Source organism: Podarcis pityusensis (genome assembly GCF_964106645.2).
Source record: "Podarcis pityusensis genome assembly, chromosome: 18".
Lineage (NCBI taxonomy): Eukaryota > Metazoa > Chordata > Lepidosauria > Squamata > Lacertidae > Podarcis > Podarcis pityusensis.
Window position 1 is genome coordinate 8,884,659 of NC_138043.1, and position 22,200 is coordinate 8,906,858.

The 22,200-nt window shown below is 44.9% G+C and overlaps 1 protein-coding gene across 3 annotated transcripts in view; it reads right to left on the bottom strand.

Moving 5' to 3' along the window:
- The window catches only part of KDM4B (lysine demethylase 4B), a 180,834-nt gene that overhangs the window by 42,240 nt on the left and 116,394 nt on the right, over window positions 1-22,200 (bottom strand). For 2 of the 3 annotated variants that reach the window (XM_080988779.1, XM_080988780.1), the window contains exons 9-11: window positions 21,284-21,480; window positions 12,704-12,876; window positions 4,387-4,886 (exon numbers count right to left, since the gene is read on the bottom strand). In XM_080988779.1, the coding sequence (XP_080844905.1) occupies window positions 4,387-4,886; window positions 12,704-12,876; window positions 21,284-21,480 (870 nt within the window). Of the gene's footprint in view, window positions 1-544; window positions 1,135-4,386; window positions 4,887-12,703; window positions 12,877-21,283; window positions 21,481-22,200 lie in introns of those variants that run through there. The other variant, XM_080988781.1, reaches the window with a different exon arrangement.

Below are 22,200 nucleotides of genomic sequence, written 5' to 3' on the forward strand. Positions count from 1 at the left end.
TGAGATGGCAGCCCTGCTCTTGGCTATTGGGGGGGGGGGGACTATTCTATGACAGCTGACACTTTTTCAGCCCGCTTCCACCATCACCCCAAAAATATAATCGCAGCCTTCAAAGTGTATTTCGTTCAGGGCCCAAACTTCCCCCTCACCCCCCTATTCTGCTCCTAGCTGTCCCCAGCTTCTTATAATACTACTAATGCGTTCTTCTTCTTCTTCTTCTTCTTCTTTGAGTGCAATTTTAAGGAAATCCTGTGACACCAGCATGCGCAAAAAGTGGAAAGCTGCATGGGCCAATAAGGGATAGAAACTCGACAGTGAAAAAATGCCCATCTTTAAAGAGCAATGGGGTATTTATGCCAGGGAAAACCGTATGTTCACAGGCCCTCCTGCCACATCGGAAGCGCTGCCCTCCATCACCACCTGGGGCTGCCAAGCATAGGTTCCATTTGTTTCTAATGCTCAGCCAGATGGTCTTACATCAAACAGACATGGAATACCAGCCTAGAAACTCAAAGGGGGACAAAAGAGACCACAAGGAAAGAAAGAAAATGAAAACAGCAACACCACCATTTATTGCCAGGCTACAAGCCACAGGCACTTCACAGCCAGACAGTGTAAAACATTGCACCTGCTCCGCCCATGCGCTGGCCAGCAGCACAAACACGGGCAAACAAGAGTTCTGCTTTGGCATCAGGCACTTAACAGGTTGCAGCACAGTCTGATTTCTTGGAGGCGTCTGGCGCAGCCAGCCATGGAGAACTCCCATGAAGAGCCAAGTGCATTCCAGCGCCACTCAGGACTGGGCAGAGGCACCCAGAGGCGGCCCCGTTAAGCCCAAAGGATCTTGTTGATTTTCAACCGGATTTTTCTCCAGTCAGCCGCCACTATGTCCGAGTACTGCTTGTACAAAAGGTGCCTCAAGCGGGCAACCACGTTGTGTGGCAGAGCACGCTTCCCTCTGCCCCCGCGATAGCTAACAGTGCTTCGCCACCTCCGCAGCTCATCCGGGGGGACCATACGGGTGAACAAAGCTGCAGCGTATCTCGCTGGCTTGCCGCTAACTCGCTTGAACAACTCCCGCCTCTCCCTTCTAGGGATCCTCCACAAGGTGATATCATCCGAGCGTAGGACTGCCTGCAACAGGTGAAGGTGCGTTACTTACACTGGAATGTGCAATGGCCACCTCCCCACATTAGAAAAAAATAATAATACATCCTGAACCACTCAGTTTACACTGCAGCACACTCATCCAGGGGCTGAGGGTGGAATGCAGCGTTCGAAAGGGCACACAATTCAACACAGACAAACAATTCGACAGAGAAACAGACAACACACAACAAGAGCACCCCAAATTTCTTGGGCTTTGGAGATCTGCCTGATTTACTTCAAGTTTATCTCACTTCAACAACGGTACAGTGGTTCTTTGCTTATAAGCACAAATTCTTCCCTATCAATGGCTCCCTTATTAAGGTCACGCCTCTTGGGCCCTGAGGAAATATTATACTCAGGGAACAACATGATATAAAGTATATAACATTAACATAAATGACAGTGTCATTAAGCAAATCTCTCTGCTTGGAGAGAAATATAATGGGTGCATGTGGGGTGGATGAGGCAGGGGTGGTGGTCATGTCAAGAGCCAGTGTAGAGTAGTGGTTAGCGTACTGGACTAAGACCTGGGATTCTAGTCCCCACTCAAGTTGTGAAGCTCTGTGGGTGACTTTGGGCCAGTCATGGTCTCTTAGCTTAACCTACCTCACAGGGCTGCTGTGAGGATAAAATGGGAGAGGAAAAACCATGTATGCCACCTTGAGCTCCTTGGAAGAAAGATGCAATATACATGTAATAAAATAAATAAAAAGTTTGCAGGCCAACTGAGTGAGCCACTTAAAGGCTGAAGAAGAAGGTGATATCACCGGCCAAACACAACAGGTCAAAGACAGAGTCAGATGAGAAGCACACAGAGAAAAGAGTCTGCCCAGTGAGCTGATGGGGCTTTGTCTCAACAAGAAGCCATTTCAAACTCCTATAAGCCTGACAACATCACACTGCACTTTCAGATGAACTGTCTGTAGCCACCAATTCCAATACTGCCTTCTGAGATATCACTGGGGGAATTCCCACTTGGCAAGAGTCAAACTCTAGGTCAAACCTCTACTCAATGCCTGCCCAATTTAAAAGGAATTCCAAAAACACAAGACTTACAAAGCCACTAGGTGATTTACAGAAGGGTAGACAGATTGACTAAGTATACAAAACCCCAAACTCCTTTTAAAGTGAGGGTAGGCACTGAACATTAAAATCTGATGAACTTGATTCAAAGCACTGTTTCAAAATTGGTATAATTCCTCTCCGGGTAACACACAAACCATGAGAAAATGCTACAACAGGGCAGTTCTGTCAGGACACTGCAGACTACAAGCCCACAAGGTGCCCTTTTTGTCCTCTCACTATGTGCAAATGCACACAGACCACATGTGTGGCTGAAAAAATAGATACAGCAAATTTCCTGTTTGCCGTCATTTAATTTCTAAGCATCAAGTCCCTCCCCTCAGTCCAACTTTTTGAACTGTGTGCATAGATCTCCTTCTTTGGAGGTCTTTAAGCAGAGGCTTGACAACCATATGTCAGGAGTGCTCTGATGGTGTTTCCTGCTTGGCAGGGGGTTGGACTCGATGGCCCTTGTGGTCTCTTCCAACTCTATAATTCTATGATTCTAATTCTATGATTCTAAATTATCTGGCTGAGGCAGGGATCATTCCTTTTGCTGGAGCACAAGATAGCAAAAAAACACATCAGAAGGGATGTGTTGTGCTCAAGAGCTAAGAAGAACAATGGTAAGCAAGCCTTGCAAGCAAGTCCGAAAATGCTTGTACTAGCCTGCCAATACCTAGATGGCCTGAAAGGATGAGGGTCAACTAAGCTTCCCTGCCTTGTCACCTGGGGGAGTGATTCTTAGTCCTCACAGTTGAGGTTATTTCATGTTCGGATTCATCTGAGGGGGAAAGCAGCATTAATGTCTCTGAGAAATAATCAGGTGTTTGGGGATGGGCGAGCACTAAGCCATTCCTGTCATCATCTTCCCGGCCCGGCAAGCTAAACACATGGTGTTCACAACCAATCCAAGCATCAACAGATTATCAATGCTGCATCTTCAATCAGAAGACTAAGTTATGATCCAAAAAGGCAATCTCATCAGAGAACCCATGTTGTTCCAGTGACAAGGAGGTTTGGCTTCTCCCTGGGCTCAGGTCTGTCCTCTGTTATGTACTGACTGTGAAGACACAAGCACTCTGTTCCCCACCAGTGAAATGGAACCAATAGTGACCTATCTTGCAGAGCTGCAAAGGAGGCGTTGGATTTGCATTTGTCTTTAAAAAGAAAAAGAAAAAAAAGAATGCTATAAGGCAGCGGAGGATTTTGCCAAAAACATTTATCTTTGCCGGATTTGTTTGGGAAGAGCAGCCTTGTGCACCAGGCAACAGAAGTCTCATCATCCTGGATGTGGGGGATTGGAGCAGGGAAAAAGAGAGATCTTGAAGCCTGGACTTGGGACTCTGCTCACACCAGCACAGGTCTACAAGCTGATTACGCACAGGACACACAACCGATCCACAGCAGGCACAACTGCACCATTAGCTTCCACAGTGCACTGGCAGTGATAGCAGCATGGATTACCAAGCACTGCATCAATCCTCTTTTGTTAAAAAAAGGAGTGCTTTGTGGAAGGATGGGTTTGTCCAGCACTTCTGTGGATGCAACCTGAGTGCTAGCCCAGGCGACACTGGAAGCAGCATGTCAGCACTCTGAATCCCTTCATGTCATCCCTACTAGGGACTGACAGTTCAACCAATATTGGCTAAACCTATTCTATACCTCTCTGGGCAGGGAAGACAGAGTGACATGAGCAGAGAAGGGAGCAGAAGGAAGAACAATGATACACCAGGAAGAAAGGAAACCAGCCCTCTGAAACATCCTATATACAGACTAGAAGCCCACAGTACTGTCACTCATAGAACTTCCTTATTGGTCAACCAGGTTGTTACAGGAAACCAGGGTCAACGTTAAACAGTGGAGGGCACTGTGTTTGAGGCCCAGAAAATGGTGGCTGCCCAAAAGATTTCAGAGGCTCTGAAAAGAGGGAGGCTGTCCGGAGTGGACATGGAGCACGGCATATAGGGAAATTGAGGAGTTTATGGTGCAGCGGCCTCTATGCAACTTTTCAAGGATTGGTTTGGAATGTGGTGGATGCTTCTGCTTCCTTGTCCACTATGTTTGGAAGTGCAAGGAATTCCAAACAAGGACCTAGGGAAACTTGCTATACCCTGATCTGGCTGCTTAACCACGAAACGTTCATTACGTAGACCCTACCACACTCAACACTACCTGCAATTTACTAGGCTCAGCAGGCACATCTGTGTTGTCTCCCTCGCCGCTCTCCACATCTTTCACCCCAAGATCCAAGGGGGCCATCTGCTCTTGCGTGGCGAACCTCTCAAGCACGTCTTGGGACGAGGCATGCTTCTTTTCTGAAGATGTCTTTTTGGGCCGTGGAACCACAAAGAGCATTGGGATAATGCGGCGTGGCTTCAACCCTTCCTCCTCACCAGGAGCTTCGGAGGGCAGGGCATCGAGGGCAGGCATTGGGGGGATGCTTTCTTCCACTGATGCAGACTTGGGGGACTGGGCTTCAGGCCCCCCCTTCTCCGAACGGACCTGATGCTGCCCCTCCCGCTGCTTGAGCAAAGGTGGCTGTGGGAGTAACAGGGGAGGCAGAAGTTGTTGCAATGGGAGCTGAGGTGGCTGGGGCAAGGGGTGGGGGTGCTGCTGCTTCTTCTTCCTTTCTCCTTTTACTTTTGGGATTCGGGTCTTCGGCTTGCATTCACCTGTTTTGACAAAAGAAGATGATCAGTTCCAACAAGGCTACTGCCAAACTCATAACAACAAAGCCTCACATTAAATTCTTCCTTTCACCCCATAACTGTAGTTATTACCTGCCCTTCACTAGCAGCTCCCATGCCAAGTTACGATGATTTAGAATTCGTAATTTAAAACTTTTACAAGAAGTTACAGTCACAGGAATAGGGAGAGTCCTGAACACACACATTTCAGGAGTCAAAGACCAGGGTGTAGCATTTGCCCAAAGCTGTACATTTAAATCATCAGACACACCTCTGCAGTGAAGGAATCTTACAACATAGGGACTACCACAGAGAATTCCCTCTTCCAGGTCACTTTCACCTGAACTTCTGAGGACAGCAAAACTACCCAAATGGACTTCTGCTGATCTTAACACCCAAGAAAGTCTGTACAGAAGGATCCCTGCCTTAGATTCACAATTCATTATCATCAGACATTCCCTAACCAGTATTTAATCTTAAATACTCAGCTTTAAGACCTAGACCCATGTCACCTAGCCTTAAGGGCTAAAAAATCAGTATGCTGCTGGTGCTTAATTGGAAAATTGATAATAATTTTGCACAACAATTGATTTCAGGGTGGATTACAACCTCACTAAAGCATACCAGCAAAACAGCACCCATTAAATCTACCAAAAATTAAAATCAACCACCTCTGTGGCAAACACCGGGGGTGGAATTCTATGCCACACCAAAAGATTTGTTCCACCAGTGCAAGCATTTCTGCTTGGCAGACAGAACAATATCTCCTTTCCCAGTGTGCTGTCCTGGGGGTTCTCCCAAGTTGCCCAAGCAGATTTGGAGAGATTGAGGGGGACGGGGACGGGACAACGACTTAGCTGAAGTCTTAACCTGGCATCTAAATGAAAAACAGGGCAGAATTGGTCACATCTCTCTGGGGCAGAAACCAGTCAAAATTGCCTTTAAAAATGCTGAGATTCTCCAGATTTTATATAACACACCAAATCACCCTCTTTCCCGAAGTCTCTGATGGTGCAGGGAGACAAAGCAGAGCTTCTGCTAAAACTCTTAATTCCATCTCTGTGCTACCAACACCCTCCTTGTGTAGAAGAATACATCCCTCACCTGTTCCCAAGACGGGTGACATTCAGTGAAGTCATGTGAAGACGTGCTTCCAGTACAAATGATTCAAGAACACAGGCAGGTTTTAAACGAAAGCCTGCAATGACTTTCATCTCCTCTCTCAGTGTGAAGAGAACAGGAGTTAATGTGAATTAAGGGAAGGCACAAACTGAAGTAACCATTAATGCAAACACGGCCTAAGTGAGTGATGAGAAAGTAGAATGCTCATTGTCAGGCCAGAGAGAATGAAGAGTGAACAAAGCCTCAGAAGTGACCATGAAGAAGCTATAAAACTCAACATAGTCCATCTTTTATTTTTATTTTGGGGGGGAAAAACCTGTGTGGTTTCCAGATTGCTGGGGTTCAGTTTCTTCTACTACTCTAAAAAAAGATCTAAGAACAGGCAAGAGCTCCTTTTGTGGCAAAAGATGAGTCTTGGCTCCCCGATGCCTTCAAGCCCAGCAGTCAGACACTCGGTTTTTAAGTTCATTCCATACACATAAGCCCTGCCATTACACGCTGGGCAGTCAACAAAACTTGGGAAATGAGGCATTGAACAGAGACCCCTAAATCACTTCTCTGCCAAACAGCTTCTCCTGCAAGGTCTCCGAAAGCAGCGGCAGCAACGTAGGACATGAATCAAGCCAGTCATTGAACTGGGGTCTATCACAAAATGCCGGTGATGCGTTTTCTTCTTTTTCTCCCAATCCTCTCTTCTCATCTCTTTCCTGCCCAGTGCCACCCCCCTGCTCAGAAGCCACCACCATCCATTTTATCTCCCCACTGTCAACTCATGAGTGCACTTTTGAGATAGCACGCACACTCACTAGGCAGATAGATGCCTCAGTATTTTCCCATCTAGACAAAGGGCCACCCATAAAACAAAAGAGCACTCCCTACCCACGACTGCCACTTTGTTTTCTGAGTATTCCAGTACACATGCACCCCCAAATTGAAATTTCTGCCAGCCCTCCAGTGGGTCATGATGGCAGCTGCCTCGAAACTGCTGCCTTTATTGCATTTGTAGTGAATTAATTGAACTTTATTCCCCCTCCCCCAGTAGCTTCATGAATAAAGTTATCAAGTCCATTCAAGGGACAGTAAATAATAGATGTTCCACCGAGAAAGCGCCAACCCCTTCAGCACACGCACACACACACACAACTTGATTCTTGAGAGATTATTTTTCACCTACAAGATGTCTGGACAACTATAAAAGGTCACTCTCCTTTACGAATAGGGTACTCAAAGGGGAGTGAGATGGAAGGCAAAGAGAAATGGGTAACTGTAACCACCATCAGGAAGATTTAGCAATCTTGAGATGCTGACATTAAAGCCCAGCAAAGGCTACAGGCCAGGGCTTAACACATTGCAAAGCCCGGGGAGGGGGATCAGCTAAGCCAAAGCACAGCATGGGGCTCTACGAAATGAGTAAGCTCGGAGCTAGATGAAGTTGTTAAGACTCCCCCTGCAGAAGGCTATTGCTGGCAGAAGTCTGTGTCACAACATTTCCCAGAAGCCGGTTATTCGAAGAGCCTTATTTACACCAATTTATTTAAAAATAAAATAAAGAAAAGTTAATGAGATCTAGCCAAAAATAGTCAGGGGTGCATTTGTGTAAACAATACTTCAAGATAAAAGCTGGTTTTGAGGCACTGCATGAAAGGAATTTAGAATTTCCTTAGAGAAATGAATGCATCAAATGAGAAGTCAAATTGGATCTCTCCCTGGCCACAAAATGTAAGATTGCATTTACACTCCGTGTTGGGTGGGGGTGGAAGCTGCCCCCCTTCCTGCGATTACAATGCACTGTCCTTCACTGAGTTCTAAACAGGTGGCTTTGGCAGCAGTCGGTGGCAAGTGGGACTATTTCAGAGCAGGGCTGCGGGAGCTTTTTGTCCTGGTGGACCAGACCTTTTATCTCCCCAATACCTCTGGCAAGCCAACTTTTGGGAATTATCTGATGTCATTATGACATCACGTGATTAACAGGTCGCTTACCCCTGAACACACTGGCACTCTCCCCACTAGTGATCTCAACATCTGGCACTCAGAAGCCTTATCCTCTGTGGATCTAATTCTCTTTTAAAGCCATCCACTTTTGTGGCCCTCGTTGACGAATTCCATAGTTCAACTACACATTGTGTGGAAAATGTAATTTGTCCTGAATCTTCCAACTTCCGGCTTCATGGGATGCCTACCAGTTCTGGCGTCGTGAGAGGGAGAAAACATTCCTCTATCCGCTTTCTCCATGCCATGCATAATTTTATACACCTCTATCATGTTTCCTTTTACACACCTTTCCCTCTAAACTATAAAGCCCCCAAAATGCTGTAACCTTTCCTCACAGTTGATTTGGTAGGATGAAAGCAGCAGCAGCAGGGGGGCTTGCAAAGCTCTTTGCAAGCAGTCTTGAGCTGCTGCTTTCAACCTCTGCTGAAGAGGTTGGAAGGAGCAGGGCGAGGTGGCTTCAAAGAGCAGGGCTGGGGAAGAGCTGAATGGGAACCAGTCCCCTTCCCTGAGCAAGGCATGGTCCGCCAGCTGATTGCTCCTCTGCTGGATCAAGGTGCATTCTCAGCTGATGGGCGGTGTTGGGGGTACACCTTGCTTCAGCAAAGGAACAATTCTGATCCTTCTAAAATCCACATTCTAAAATCACCGGGCAGGCAAGATGGGGAGGAGTCGTGGGCTGGCCCTTTTAAGCCTGCAATCGGGGTTCTTTGTCCAATGCTTCCTGTCTTTCGGCACCTAACAGGTATGGTGATGGTGATAAATATTTTTCCTTAAAGAGGCCAGCTGCCCATGTCAGGTTGTTCTTCAGGAGTATGCTGTACCGTTGCCACATGCTCCACGTGCAGGAGTCCATTACCCTCTCAGAAGAGCTTAAAACAATCTAGTCAACAGCCAGGGGTTACTATCTGAGATGGCTATATACACCCTTCAGGTTCAGAGGCAATTATGTCACTGAATACCAGCTGCTGAGAGCAACAACAGGCCCATGAAGGCAATCTGCCTTTGTGTCCTGCTTATGGGCTTTCTGGAAACATCTAGTGGGCCATTGTGGGGAACGAGATGCTGGAGTACGAGGTGAGCCTTTGGTCTGAATCCACAAGGTCTCCTTTTCTCTGTTTCTAGAGGAGACTCTGCCCTAATTATGAAGAGATGCAGATGTAACGATTCACAGAAGAAACAGTTCATAGGCACGCTTTGGAGAGGAGTCTGCACTCCTAACTCTTTTCCAAGGGCGGATTCACATCACTTCATTTCTGTACATTTCATTGACTGGCAACTGTACACGCAACCATCTCCATGAATGAGAACTGTATTTGAGGGCCATAAAAATACTCTGCAGTTGTCTGACGCTACTCACAGATGAATTGCTTGCCACTTATTTCCTTCACACAATTTAGGGTTGTTGTTTTTTGCACATTTACTTATAAGGTCTGAGTGGGAGCCTGAAGAAAAGGCTGGCTCTCTACTCCAGAGCTCACAATAAACAAGCACTGCTTCCTAAGGTTTCAACAGAAAATAAGTAAGTCCAGGCTGATAACAGCAACATCCTAGAAGCAGTATCAAAAGCTACTCAGCCACAAAGTCAGAATTTCAGTAACAGGGCTGGAAGAAAAGTTTCCATCCCACCGATGCAGGCAGTTAAGCAGTTGCCAGTAGCGGGGCTCAGCTCCAATTTAAAAGCTGTTCATCTTGAACACAGCAATTCATCTTCCCCTCTTCTCTTCTCAAGGCTCCTCAGCTCTGCCTGTGCCACTTATCTCTCATCCCCCCAGGAGACATCGGCATTTTTCAGGCCATTTATTCCATGCTGTAACTGTTGGGGCTCGTACAGAAGCCAAGCACGTCCTGCTCAATGTGCTGTTGGCTCTTTCAAGATGGAGCGGCAGGGAGTCACTTGCTCTGGTTGTGCAACTCCTTTGCCGCACACCAGTGGCTCCTTGCCTAAGGAGTAAAAGAAATGGGTCCAACAAAATCTAGGAGCGACAAGGACTGGGAGCAGTGTATTGTATTCCTGGCTTTCCTGCACAAAATTATTGCAGAATCAAGCTACTGAAAAAAGAAACATGGGCAGATCCCAATTAAATCAGGGTTGTACAGTGCAATGTTTGCAAACAATTTTTTTACCCTGCCTTTTCATTTCAAAAAGTGCCCAAAGAAGCTAAAAAATCAGTATTTTATTGAACACAAACACATTACACACATGCAAGAGTGAAAGAGGAGGAATATTCCCCAAACCTCTGATTGCTAAAGGCACACTTCTTTTCTGAAATTAAACTGGAGGCACGCTTCCCTCTTGCAGTCAGAGAGGGTTAACTTTTTGAGTTCCTACGGAGTTAATAGTTATCCATTCTCAGAGAAGCCCACCTGCTCTGCTTATGACCATACCTCCCCTAAGTACAGGTAATTCTGCTGTGTCATGAATGACTGGATGATCCAAACATTTCTGATAAAGGCATATCAAAAAATTATCTCCCCCACCCCACTCAACATAAGCTATTTGGACAGAAGAAATGCAAAACAGGGAAACATGTTGAGATGCAGTAGGCAGCCTCTTCTCTGAGTTCTCAGGAGACTTAATTTTAATTAAATGTGTTTTTCAGAACACATTAATGTCCCTCAACCCACAGTCGGAGGAGTAATGGAGCAGAGCCTTTGCGAGAGAAATCTAAGTTCTACAACTTGAAGCCCGCCCCCACCGCAAACTAGCTTATTCTATTTCTGCTAGCCGTTTTTATGTTGTGAACTGCCCTGAGATCTGTGGGTGAAGGGCGGTATACCAATTTAATAAATGAAATAAAAATAACGAATGGCAAAGGGTTGTGCAGGATAAAGAAGTGACACTGCTTTGATACTGGAAGTCCTGCTCAGACACCCTGCTCCCAGTAGCCATGAGCAAACTGTAGCCTCCTGTCATTTTATTTAAGAATGGAAATGAAGAATTTAAGAATTTTTCACCTTCTACTAATGCTCCCTTATAACCAATCAAAGTAATATATATTTCTCACCACCTGGTTTTTAACCCGCCTGTCAAATTTCTTACATTTCCACACAGTGGAATTACAAGCTGAGGGATTGCTGATGTTAGAACATAAGAATATGAAAAGGGGCCTGAAGCTGGAGAAGAGCGAAGGTGAATCTAGTCCCACATCCTGTTCTCACAATGGCCAACCAGGTGCCTGCAGGAAGCTTGCAAGTGGGGTTTTAAGTGTTGGTTGTATTATGCTCTTTATTATTGCTTTTAGAAATTGTGTTGTGCTTTCTTATTGATTATATGTTTTGGGGTTATGCTGCACGCCACTCAGGGTACCGTTCGCAGAGAAGCAGGATATATAAGCAAACAAATAAATGCTGCTGCTGATTACACTGCGCCCCTCGGAATCTTCCACAAGCCTCCCTTGTTCTAATGAAAGGTGTAGCAGCCATACAGATGAGAGATTCCACCCTTTCCAAAGTACTGAAGAAAAATGTATGTCTTTTAGAAAAGCTTAAGCAGCTTTGGAAGAAACTTCCAAGGCCTGTCAAGAAAGCAATTTTAGGCTGAATTCTTAATGGCTGTAGTAAATGATGATATATTTCAGCAAGCATAGATTTCATTTTGGCAAAGAAGCCTTGGTACTCTCCAAAAGAACCAACAATGCCCAGTGAGAATTTGACAACTGAATTCTGGAGAAATTGCCCCACTTTTGCCCTCTTGTGCCTCAAAGGTGTCATTCTGAAGGGCTTCACTGGCTGCATTTGGGCAAAATTGGGAAGCAGCAAAGAACAGCTTGCTTTCACCATGATGTGCACGAGATGTATGCTGGTTCACACAGCTCAAGCAAACCCTCTTTGCTCCCCACTTAATCCAGGGGAAAATGAACCCAGAGATTAGCATTACACCCAGACCCACACTCGCAGTTCCTTTCTCCCATGAATTCTGGTTTGGACAATGCTAAGCCAGCTGCTCTGTGGTTTGTACCCTTGCTGGACGAAGGAAGAGGGCAACCAGAAACACTTCACGCTGCCTGCACCCACGAACAGTCAGGATTTTGTGTCGTAAAGCTGGAAATGATCTTGAAAGCCATTCCCAGTCAGGTACCCTAACAGTTTTAAGGTGGTTTCATATGGTCCTATCTTGAAGATTCTCTAGATCAGTGGGAGAGCCACTTCTGCGGGTTGGGATCATTGCCATCAGTGAGCCACTGAGTCCATTTGTGGCCCCTTCTACCAATCTCTCTCTAGAGGAAGAGTCTGGCACCTGGACTGTGATATCCACTGCCAAGAGCCATAAGAAATGGTCCCCCCTGCCACCACCAACATATCCTTAATTATATTGTATCTTTGTGTGGAACTTAATTTAAAGTTGCTTTGGGAGGCCATCTTGGCTGAAAAGTAGGGCATAAACATAGTCAAGGCTTGCTTACAAAGTCCGTTGGCATTATGCTCGTGAAGTCTTCCGAAAACTCCAGTGTCCTATTTACTCACTTGCTGAAGAGAGACAGCAAAGCCTCTTTTTCCAGCAGCTCATGACATTTCTGCGCTGGGAGAGATAGAGCACTCGGTCCCTGTCTCCACCAGGCAATTCTTTGTCGACTCTGGTTAGCAGGTGAGTGCTAAAATGTAAGCCTGATCTAGAGGGACAAGAAACATTTTTAATGAGAGCTTAGATGCTCATGATATAGAGTTCTATAATGTCCAATAAGCCTTACCCTCTTTGCCATCCAAGGCTTTGTTTTTGTCCTCTTCATCCAAACTTGGGACTCTCCTCGGCTCCTCCTTCACCTTCACCTCATCCAAGGCAGTCTCCATCCCCATGGCATCCCCAAGCAACTTTTGATCCTGTGTCTTATGCCTTCGGGATTGGCTTCGTTTTCTGTTAGCCCTGGATTTGGGAAGGGAAAGAAATGGTAATGCCTCATGAAAGGAAAGGCTCTGGCGGAGGAAGGAAAGCAATTGCTTGGAAGCAATTTTGTAGCAGGATCACCTGGATGAATTTTACCCTTATGATTTCTATATAACCATCTATCCATATATATCCATATATAACCATCTATCTTTATGATGATTCTTATATACCCGTGTATCTAACTGATTTTGAATCTGCAGAGCTAAATGCTTAGATTTTAGAAATCCAAAAATGACCTCTGCCCCATTTCTCTCCCCCTTGTTCTTCTAATGTACTCAACATCTCGCTAACATAGTAGGAAGCAATAAATCTGATGTGCTGGCACTTTCCTCTGTCCAGGCAAGCTCCTCAGCAGCTAAAAACAGGAAAACGCTAACCACAATGTTCTAGACAGAAGCAGATGCTGTGTGGGGGTTGTCCGTATTATCAACGGACAAAATTAAGTTTCTTTTCCTCTTTATTATTGTAAATTGGGGAAAAGGTCAGGCTGATGTACCATCTGAGGAAAGAAGAAGTTGGGGAGTATTCTTTACATGGTCAGGGGAAAGGCTTATGTATGTGCTCATTGGTTCGATTTTTGCTGCCATATGCAATTATATACGATTATGTCATGTTTTAGGATGTATGTACTCAGGTATAAAGCCTTACTGTGCTAGGGCTTCGGGGCCCAGTCTTTGGAAATCATTCCACTGGGTCATTATTGCTCAGCAATAAAATATCACTTTCTCTTTCTCCATTGCTGCGTCTGCCAATTCTTGGACACAATTTGAGTGGGCCACAGGTACTCTATAAATCCTTGCGACAATTTCGTAAGCGAGATCAGGATAGCTAACATTGTAACGAGCCAGGCAACAGGTCAGAGCAAACATATGAAGAAAACCTTTCTGAAGACCCTTAGTGGGCGCAAATGGGGGGGATTCTAATGTGCTCAGAAGGACCCCATGTATGCACAGCTCAGTCCACCAGTCTCAGCAACAGGCCTGAAGATGGAGAGGGCGGAGCTTTGTTAATGGGTATAATCACCCTCTGTGTACATGAAGACAGAACAGAATAGGTTTCAAATCAACGATGCAGGGTGACCCAGTCTTGGCTGAAAAACAGGCCATATTAAGGCATGGGTAGGCAAACTAAGGCCGATGGGCTGGATCCAGCCCAATCGCCTTCTAAATCTGGCATGCGGACGATCCAGGAATCAGCATGTTTTTACATGAGTAGAATGTGTGCTTTTATTTAAAATGTATCTCTGGGTTATTTGTGGGGCATAGGAATTCATTCCCCCCCCCCCATATAGTCCAGCCCCCAACATCCCTGTATTAAGGGATGAATAAAGATCAGAAATAAAGGCATGGAACATCCTGATATTAAAGTCTGGAAGAATGTTTGTACTGTATATATTTTTTAAAAGCAAATTTTTTAAAATGCCCCCAAATTATCAGTTTCATAACTAATGGAAAAAAATGGATTTGAATAAAGGAATACAGATTGATGGTATTAAAGTCTGGAAGAATGTTTGTACTGTATATATATTTTTAAAGCAAATTTTTAAAAATGCTCCAAAATTATCAGTTTCATAACTAATGGGAAAAAATTGATTTGAATAAAGGAATGCAGATTGTTGGTAACCAGTGAGAAGTGTCGAAGCCTCAAAGAGAGAGAGGGAAGTCAACTAACATAACAGGGATTCAAACAGGTTTACTGGAACAGAAAGCAAGTGAATGTAAGGGAAGAAAGATAAGAAGAAATATAAATATAATTTCTTTCTGGGAGCCTTTTGTATAGAATACTCAAATTATGGTTTGTATCCTTTGAACAATTTTGTGTATCTCATTAATTCCCGCCCCCTTTATTATTGTATTTTTTCTTTTTTTCCTTTTCTTTTTCTTTATTGAGGTGTAATTATTAATTTATTCTTTCTCTGTAATTTTCATAAATAAATAACAAAACATAACATAACAAAACAATCAGTTGTAGTCCTGGATCCCCAGAGCTCATAAAATGTCCCTTCCCTTCCTCTCTATCTCCTTGTGCAACAACAGCTGCCTCATACAGCCAAAATTGTGCGGGTTTTGAGTTTTTTTGCAGGAAGCAATGTTGCCTTTACTCGGTGTTTCTGATGAAGCAAACATCCTACATGCAGACACAAGTGACAGCCAAGAGGCGACACAACTGTGTTCGTAACAAACATCTTTCTGAAGGATTTTTTTTTTTAAAGTTGAAAAAACTTCTCTGAAGCACAGAAACAAAATTTACCAACACCTGTCTGTAAATACTCTCTCCCCGACCTCTGGGTATGTATATGTGTGAGCATGTGTGCGCATGCATCTCTGTTAATTAAGTTGCTTCCTGTTGCTTTCAACCCATTAAGTGTCCCCATGCCTCTGGTCTCCTGCATGCCATTGGTTTCAGCAAACAGATGTGGCTTAAAAGAAAGAAAGAAAGAAAGAAAGAAAGAAAGAAAGAAAGAAAGAAAGAAGAGCCCCCACATATTGTGGTCCCCTCTCCACTCTCTTCTCAGCCACTACCAATATAGCACACAGCAACTCAAGGCAACTTTAAATAATCCAAAACCTACCGCCCAAGTTCCACACCTTTTACAGCCTGTCGGTGGTGGGGGCGGGAAACATTAATTCTGTCACAGCAGAACACAGCTAATGGGAACTTTTAATGAGGCAACAAGCCCAACCGGCTGGAAGTGATGTGGGGGCTAGGTAGAGAAATGCTCTACGTCCAAAAAGAAAAAAAGAAAAACCCAGAAAGGCAGACACTAGCAGAGGAATTACTAATGACCAGAGTTGAGCCATATGGTCCCTCTCCAAGTGAGTTTACTTCACACTTACAAGACAATTTGTTAGCAGGAACCCACCAGTGGAACCCAAGTCTTGGAATTTTGTTTCACTAAGATTCAGGAGAAGTTGCAATGCTCCCTCAGAAGGGAAGTGACAAAGTCTCCCAATTAATAACCAGATGTTTGGGGGCTATATTTTTAGCGACTGGGGGGGGGGGGGGAGATTGCTTGCAGAAAAATTTGGAGCAAACTTCAGCTAGTTTAACCCCATCTCTACAAGTAGAAATCAGGAGCTGCATGCTTCACTTTCATAAAGTTACACTGCCTTATGCATCACAATCCAGGTCTGTAGACTCATGTTATCCAAAAGTAATGTGAACAAGGCTACTTGTCAATCTCACCACTGCTGAGAATAAACGGGGTAACTTAGCCAAGACCCTGAGGAACCGCCAGTTACAGACATTCTCATAGACTGCTGAAAATACCTACAAGTCCAGCACTCCATGGATGACTCCTATGTTGACCCTCTTGACATGAACAGGAGTGTATTCTGTCTAGCTGCACACTTGGATCATATCTGGATCCTTTAGCCGAGGAAGACAAACCTCTCCCACATCCATGACATCAAATTGGATAAGCTATACAGATATCCTTTCTGTAAAAACTAACCTCCACTGTCTGGCCTCTCACTGACCAGACAGTACAACATATCCAAGGCACACAATGCAGGTGCCTTGTGGAAGCTAAGCAGGTCCAGATCTGGTTAGTGCCTGAGAGGAGGAGACCAGCTGGGAACCCATCAGGGAAGAAAAGGCAAGATAATAAACACAAATGCAACGAAACAATCCTTCATGTCTTTTCTGGTTTCCTATCTCAGATTGTAAACTTTCCTGTGATCTTCAGGTGAAGGGTGGTATAGACATTTTAATAACAATAACAATAACAATAACAATACCCTTGCTCTGCTCTACAGCCTATTTCTCTGCTCAAGGTCTTGCTCGTGGCCGTTGTTGGCACCTTGAAATAAGTCACAAGTAAAATAGATCTCGGAAACCTGAGCCACTGCTGGATGCCCTCTTGCCTGCAGGTCAACTCCAACTGGGGTAAGGCACAGTCCTGCTTTGCAGGAAAGAACCAACTGCAGGAGAAAGAAGGGGGACCCCTCTAATATACAAGAATAAGTTTTTACCGAGCTGATTGCATTTTTAACAGAGTTCTCTCTCAGGGGCATTCTTGAACAATAAAGAACTTTGTGTGTGTATGTGCACCTGGAGGTTTCCTCCCTCTGGATCCAACCAGCACAGCTGCTGTAACTTTTGGGATCTCCTTGGAAAGCTGTTTTGGCCAATATTCTCACCCCTTCTCACCCCTTGCCTTTTCCTGTAAGACCTATTACAGTCGTTAAGAGTCGTCAGCAGGCTCATCTCAGCTATCTCCCATTCCCACCACCCTTCTGAGTAATACCCCTCCCCACCTTCTCACTATATAGAAGGATCTGGCAACTTCTGTTTCAGTGTATCTGAAGAAGTGTGCTTGCACACGAAAGCTCATACCAAGAACTAACTTAGTTGGTCTTAAAGGTGCTACTGGAAGGATTTTTTTATTTTGGCCAATATTCTAATGCAAGATTTAGTCATATAGGACTAGGCAGAATACAGAGGTGAAAGGTAAGAAGCAGCTAAGGGAAAAGAGCTACAAATAACGTGGTGAATGAGCAAGTACTTGACCTGCAGAAGGCCCCTGGTTCAATCCCCACCATCTCCAGGTAAGGCTAGGAAAGGACTTCTGCCCGAATCTCTGGAGAGCTGATGCCAGTTAGGGTAGCCCGTACTAAGATAAACTGACCAATGGTTTCTATAACACAGCTTTCTAGAAAGGGCAGCATAATCCTAGAAGGATTTGGTTCTTCCCCTACAGTGTTACCACTAAACTTCCTCATGTAGAGGCTGCTTTCTTCCTAAAGCAAGCTTGATTTGGGGTGGGTGGGGGGTGGAGCAGGAGACACACACATACACTTGGTTTCATCTCTTGTGGCAGAACAAGCCATTTATAAAAACCTTCAAATCCAATGAAAGTCTGTGGAATGGGATCACTGCTCTCTATTGACAATCCACTCTGTTGACCAATTAGCTTTAGCCACAATCAATTAACCGTTATGTAAATAGCAGCCATGTTTCAAGCCAACACCTTCACTAAGTTAGGCAGATTTGGGGACAAAATCAGCTACAGGCTTGATAAATAAGAGTCAAGGGCAGTGCGACAAATGGCTCCTGGCAGAGATGGGAAAGTAATGCAAATTTCTTAGGTGCCAGCACACATTTTTTAGGAGCCTGCAATATCTAGTTGTCAGGCACCAGGTCTGCACAGGGCAGGGAAAATCTGTTAAAATTCCTCTCTTTTCTTGGCAGCCCAGACACCCAGGTGCCTGGGATTTTTCCAGCCCTGGTTCCCAGCAGGTCATGCTCAGCTGACAGTAGGGCCTGTGTGCCCTGCTAGAGGATGAGGAAGGGACGATTAAAGGCAACTTGAAAAACTGGATCCTCAGCCAACCATCCTCTACTCTGCCAGGAGCAGACATGATAGGATTGCTGATTTAGAGTTAACAAGGTTTCCAAGCAGAAAAAATGGTCTTGCTAGCATGGTAGTCTGCCCGAGCAGAGAAAATGCATTTCGGTTTAAAACCATAAAACATTTTTAAGCAAGAGAGGGTTGAGGGTGAGGAATGCAGGAAGGAGCAGGAGAAGCAAAAGCAAAAATTAAAATAAGTAAAAGGTGATTATACCTGTGAGGTTATGCTAGCTAGCAAATAATTTGCAGCGGTAAGTGATGGAAGCATGACATACATATATGCAGAGCACGCTTGGAGCTGGACTGAGAGCATAAGCTGCTTCATGAGGCATAACGACCACAGAGAGCAAGCACTGGAATGCTGCTGCTGACAATTGACAAATGACATAACAGAGAGCTACCAAAATAATGAGGAGGAGGAAAGGCTAAGAGAGCAAAGTGCATTAAGTTGAGGGTGGGGCAGGAGGGGAGAAAAGAGAGAGGATAACATTTGTACCTCACTAATAGTCATTATTCCACTGTGGTGACCATTTAGAAGTCAGGCATCAGATTTGCCGTGAATCCTTTACAAAAGGACTAATTAAGCAGACAACTATCTTAAATTCTCTCTCTCTCTCTCTCTCTCTCTCACACACACACACACACACACACACACACACACACAAAATTACCAACACTGCATAGTCTTCTGAAGTGTGATGGGGCCTAGAAGCCTGTGCACATCCTGGTACAGATGGTGTCCTCTCTGCCATTGCCTGCTTCACATTACAGTGGTACCTCTAGTTACAAACTTAATTCGTTCCGGAGGTCTGTTCTTAATATGAAACTGTTCTTGCTAATGGGGCCTCTTGCTGCCGCTGCGCCACCAGCACACAATTTCCGTTCTCATCCTGGGGCAAAGTTCTCAACTTGAGGTAACTCTTCCAGGTTAGCGGAGTTTGTAAAATGAAGCATTTGTAACTCAAGGTACCACTGTACTTCCTAGGGAGGTTTCATCCAAGGTATCCAGAACTCTGGGAACTGCATCTCTATGACCTCTACTGAACTGAGTGCACCATGTATGTGAAGCACTCTCCAAGCTGTTCCAGGCTTAAATGGAGAATCTCAGTAGAGATTAGGACACTTTCTAGATGTAGGTACCCTGTATGTCACAATCTATTGAAGAAATGTAAACCGATCCTAGTAAAAACAGAACTAACTCCCATACTGGTTTTGGTTTTTTTAATAGCTTTAGAGGACATAAGACCTTTGGGCTGTTTTTTAGTAGGGGCAGTGAAATCCACCACTGGAGCAACTGGAAGAAATAATGGAATGGGGAATGGAGAAAGGCACAAAGGCATCCCAAGCCTTCTTCTGCAATAGTAAGGGCTGGAAACTTGTTTCAAAAATGAATACTCAAACTGGGAGGGAAATGTTCTCAGGATATTAAACTCTATGACAGATAAGTCCGCTCTATGCTAACATAAAGTGTACAGAAGTGGAGAATATACACACAGCCCTGGCTGTATCAAGATCTCCGCACTAGGATTCTGAAACTGAATCCTGACTGGTATAATAAATTGAGTGTGGCAAATAAGCTTGACACTCGATAGCCATCTAAAACGCAAGAGCAAGCGAGCGCAGCTCAAGTCAGACATGTCAACATTAAATGACCTGACAGGGATATTTCAAAATTATGAAAGGATTTGAGGGAGTACGATAAGGAACTATATTTTTTACACTGGAATGGAGAGGGGGGGAAACTAAAAACAACAGAAGCAGCATTCTATTGTCATAAATTAGGTGTTAGCCTGCAACCCACCCATGTAAGGTTTGTTCTCTTCCAGAAAGCAGAAACACACAAAAAATATGCTATCTAATTCAGAAAAAAGTTGAATTACGCAGCCATTTTATATAAAGGCCCATCACTGTAGATATTTTAAAGGCTGGCACAAAAGACTGCAAAACTTGTGGGGTGTTTTCTATGACACAAAAAAGCTACCACAGTTGAAAGTCAGCAGGAAGTGGGAGGGAGAGTTTTGAAGGCAGCATTCCAATGGCTTCAAGTTGCAAGAAAGGAGATTCCAACTAAACATTTGGAAAAACTTTCTGACAGAAAGAGCTGTTTGAACAGTGGAACAGACTCCCACGAGAGGTGGTGGTTTTTAAACAGAGGTTGGGTGGTCATCTGTCATGGATTCTTTAGCTGAGATTCCTGCATTGCAGGGGGTTAGCCTAGATGGCCCCTTGGGGTCCCTTTCAACTCTAAGATTCTATGATTCAAAAGAAAAAAATCAAATAATAGCAGGTACTCTTGCAGATATTGGGTTTGCTGAGCAGGTGGCGGGGGGAGAGGGGGCATGCCCTATCACTGTATCTATGTGACTCCATTGGACAAAACTCTTCCCCACAAGAGAGGATCATGTTTAGTAAGGTCGTGTCACAATATTCCTCCTTTGGCCCAGTGGCACAGGAAGGGGGGTGCAGTGGGTGCAGGCTACCCCAGGTGTCATCACTGAGGGGGATGACAAAATGGCAACTTTTTTTAAAAAAAGTAACTTCCGCACCCACCGCACCCCCCTTCCTAAGCCACTGGTAGCTAGCTGAGGCGGGGGGCACTGGGCGCCACACTGTGGGGCCTGCAGCATGCCTGAGCCACGCGTCTCTCCCGAGGGGGAGGCAGCAGGCGGACTGCCTGCAAACTCTGTGCTGCTTTTTCGAGCAGCGTGGGGCTTGTGTCTGCCCACCGCCTCAGCTGCCCTACAGCTGAGGGGGAGGCTGCGGAGAGGCTCCACGCAGAGCACCCTGCCTTGGCTTGCCCCACCCCCATGGGCAGCTCACCCCGCCCCTGGCTGCAGGACACACACGCCACACCGGGCACCTGATTGGCTAGCTATGCCGCTGCTTGGGCCTGCCCTCCAAACTGGAAGCAATGTTATTTTTCTTCTCTGACAGTTCAGCAGTGACATCAGGACTCCTGTGGTCTCTCCAGAGCAACTTTGGACATTCTAAGCAAGCAGACAAGAAGTGGGCACAAAAGGACCCTCTTACTTGCGCAGCATCTTTGCTTTCAGGGCATTCTTCGTCTGATTCCAGGTTTCTAGCTCTGGGCTGGTTAGAGCCGTAGGTTTCATGTGGTCCAAGACAGTGATGTCTTTCCCTTGTTTCCATAAGTCGTATCGGTCAGGTTGGAGGACCCGTACAAAAACATCCATAGAGATTTTCACCATGTCTTTCCGGCACGTGCACTGAAAAACAAAGTCCAGACACCCATCAGTTTAATGTTACAAGGAAGAGGTGGTGATGTACCAACAGAACTGCATTACATTCCACATACCCCAAACTGGCTGCCACCAGTGTTCAAAATTCCCATTGTTAGGAAAGGAATTGCTGAACTAACTAATTGAACTGGAATACAAAAAAGGGAGGTGTGAGGAGGTCAGGGAAACAAGCAAATGAATGATAGGATATGGAAAGATTGATTTGTTTTTAACTGTTTTTATTTTGTATTTTCATTTTTGTTTTTTGTTGTTTTCTTTTACTATTTTCTCTTATTTTTGTAATATGCTGAAACTTTAATAAATATCTTATAAAAAAACAAACAAAATTCCCATTGTTCTAGGCGCATTTCGCGACGAGGAACTTCATTAGCGCAAGCAGTTTCTGAGCTCTGGGCCTAAGATTTCAGATTAGAACTGCAGAGTGGAAGGAAAGGAGGGCCTTTTTCTGCCTCCCCACTTCCAGCTACTCTCTGAAGACTGGAGAAGTGACCCTCTTAAGAATGTTAGGGGGGTGGGCTAGACCATGTGAAAATGAACATAATATTTTAGCTGCAGTTCATTCATTTTCAGCTTTGTATTCTAGTTATGAAAAAGCACACCTAGACATTCCATTGTTGCACCCATGCTCCTAGCTTTCATATCTGTTTCTAACACTGGCTGCCTCCCATAAACATCTCCAAGTCCCTC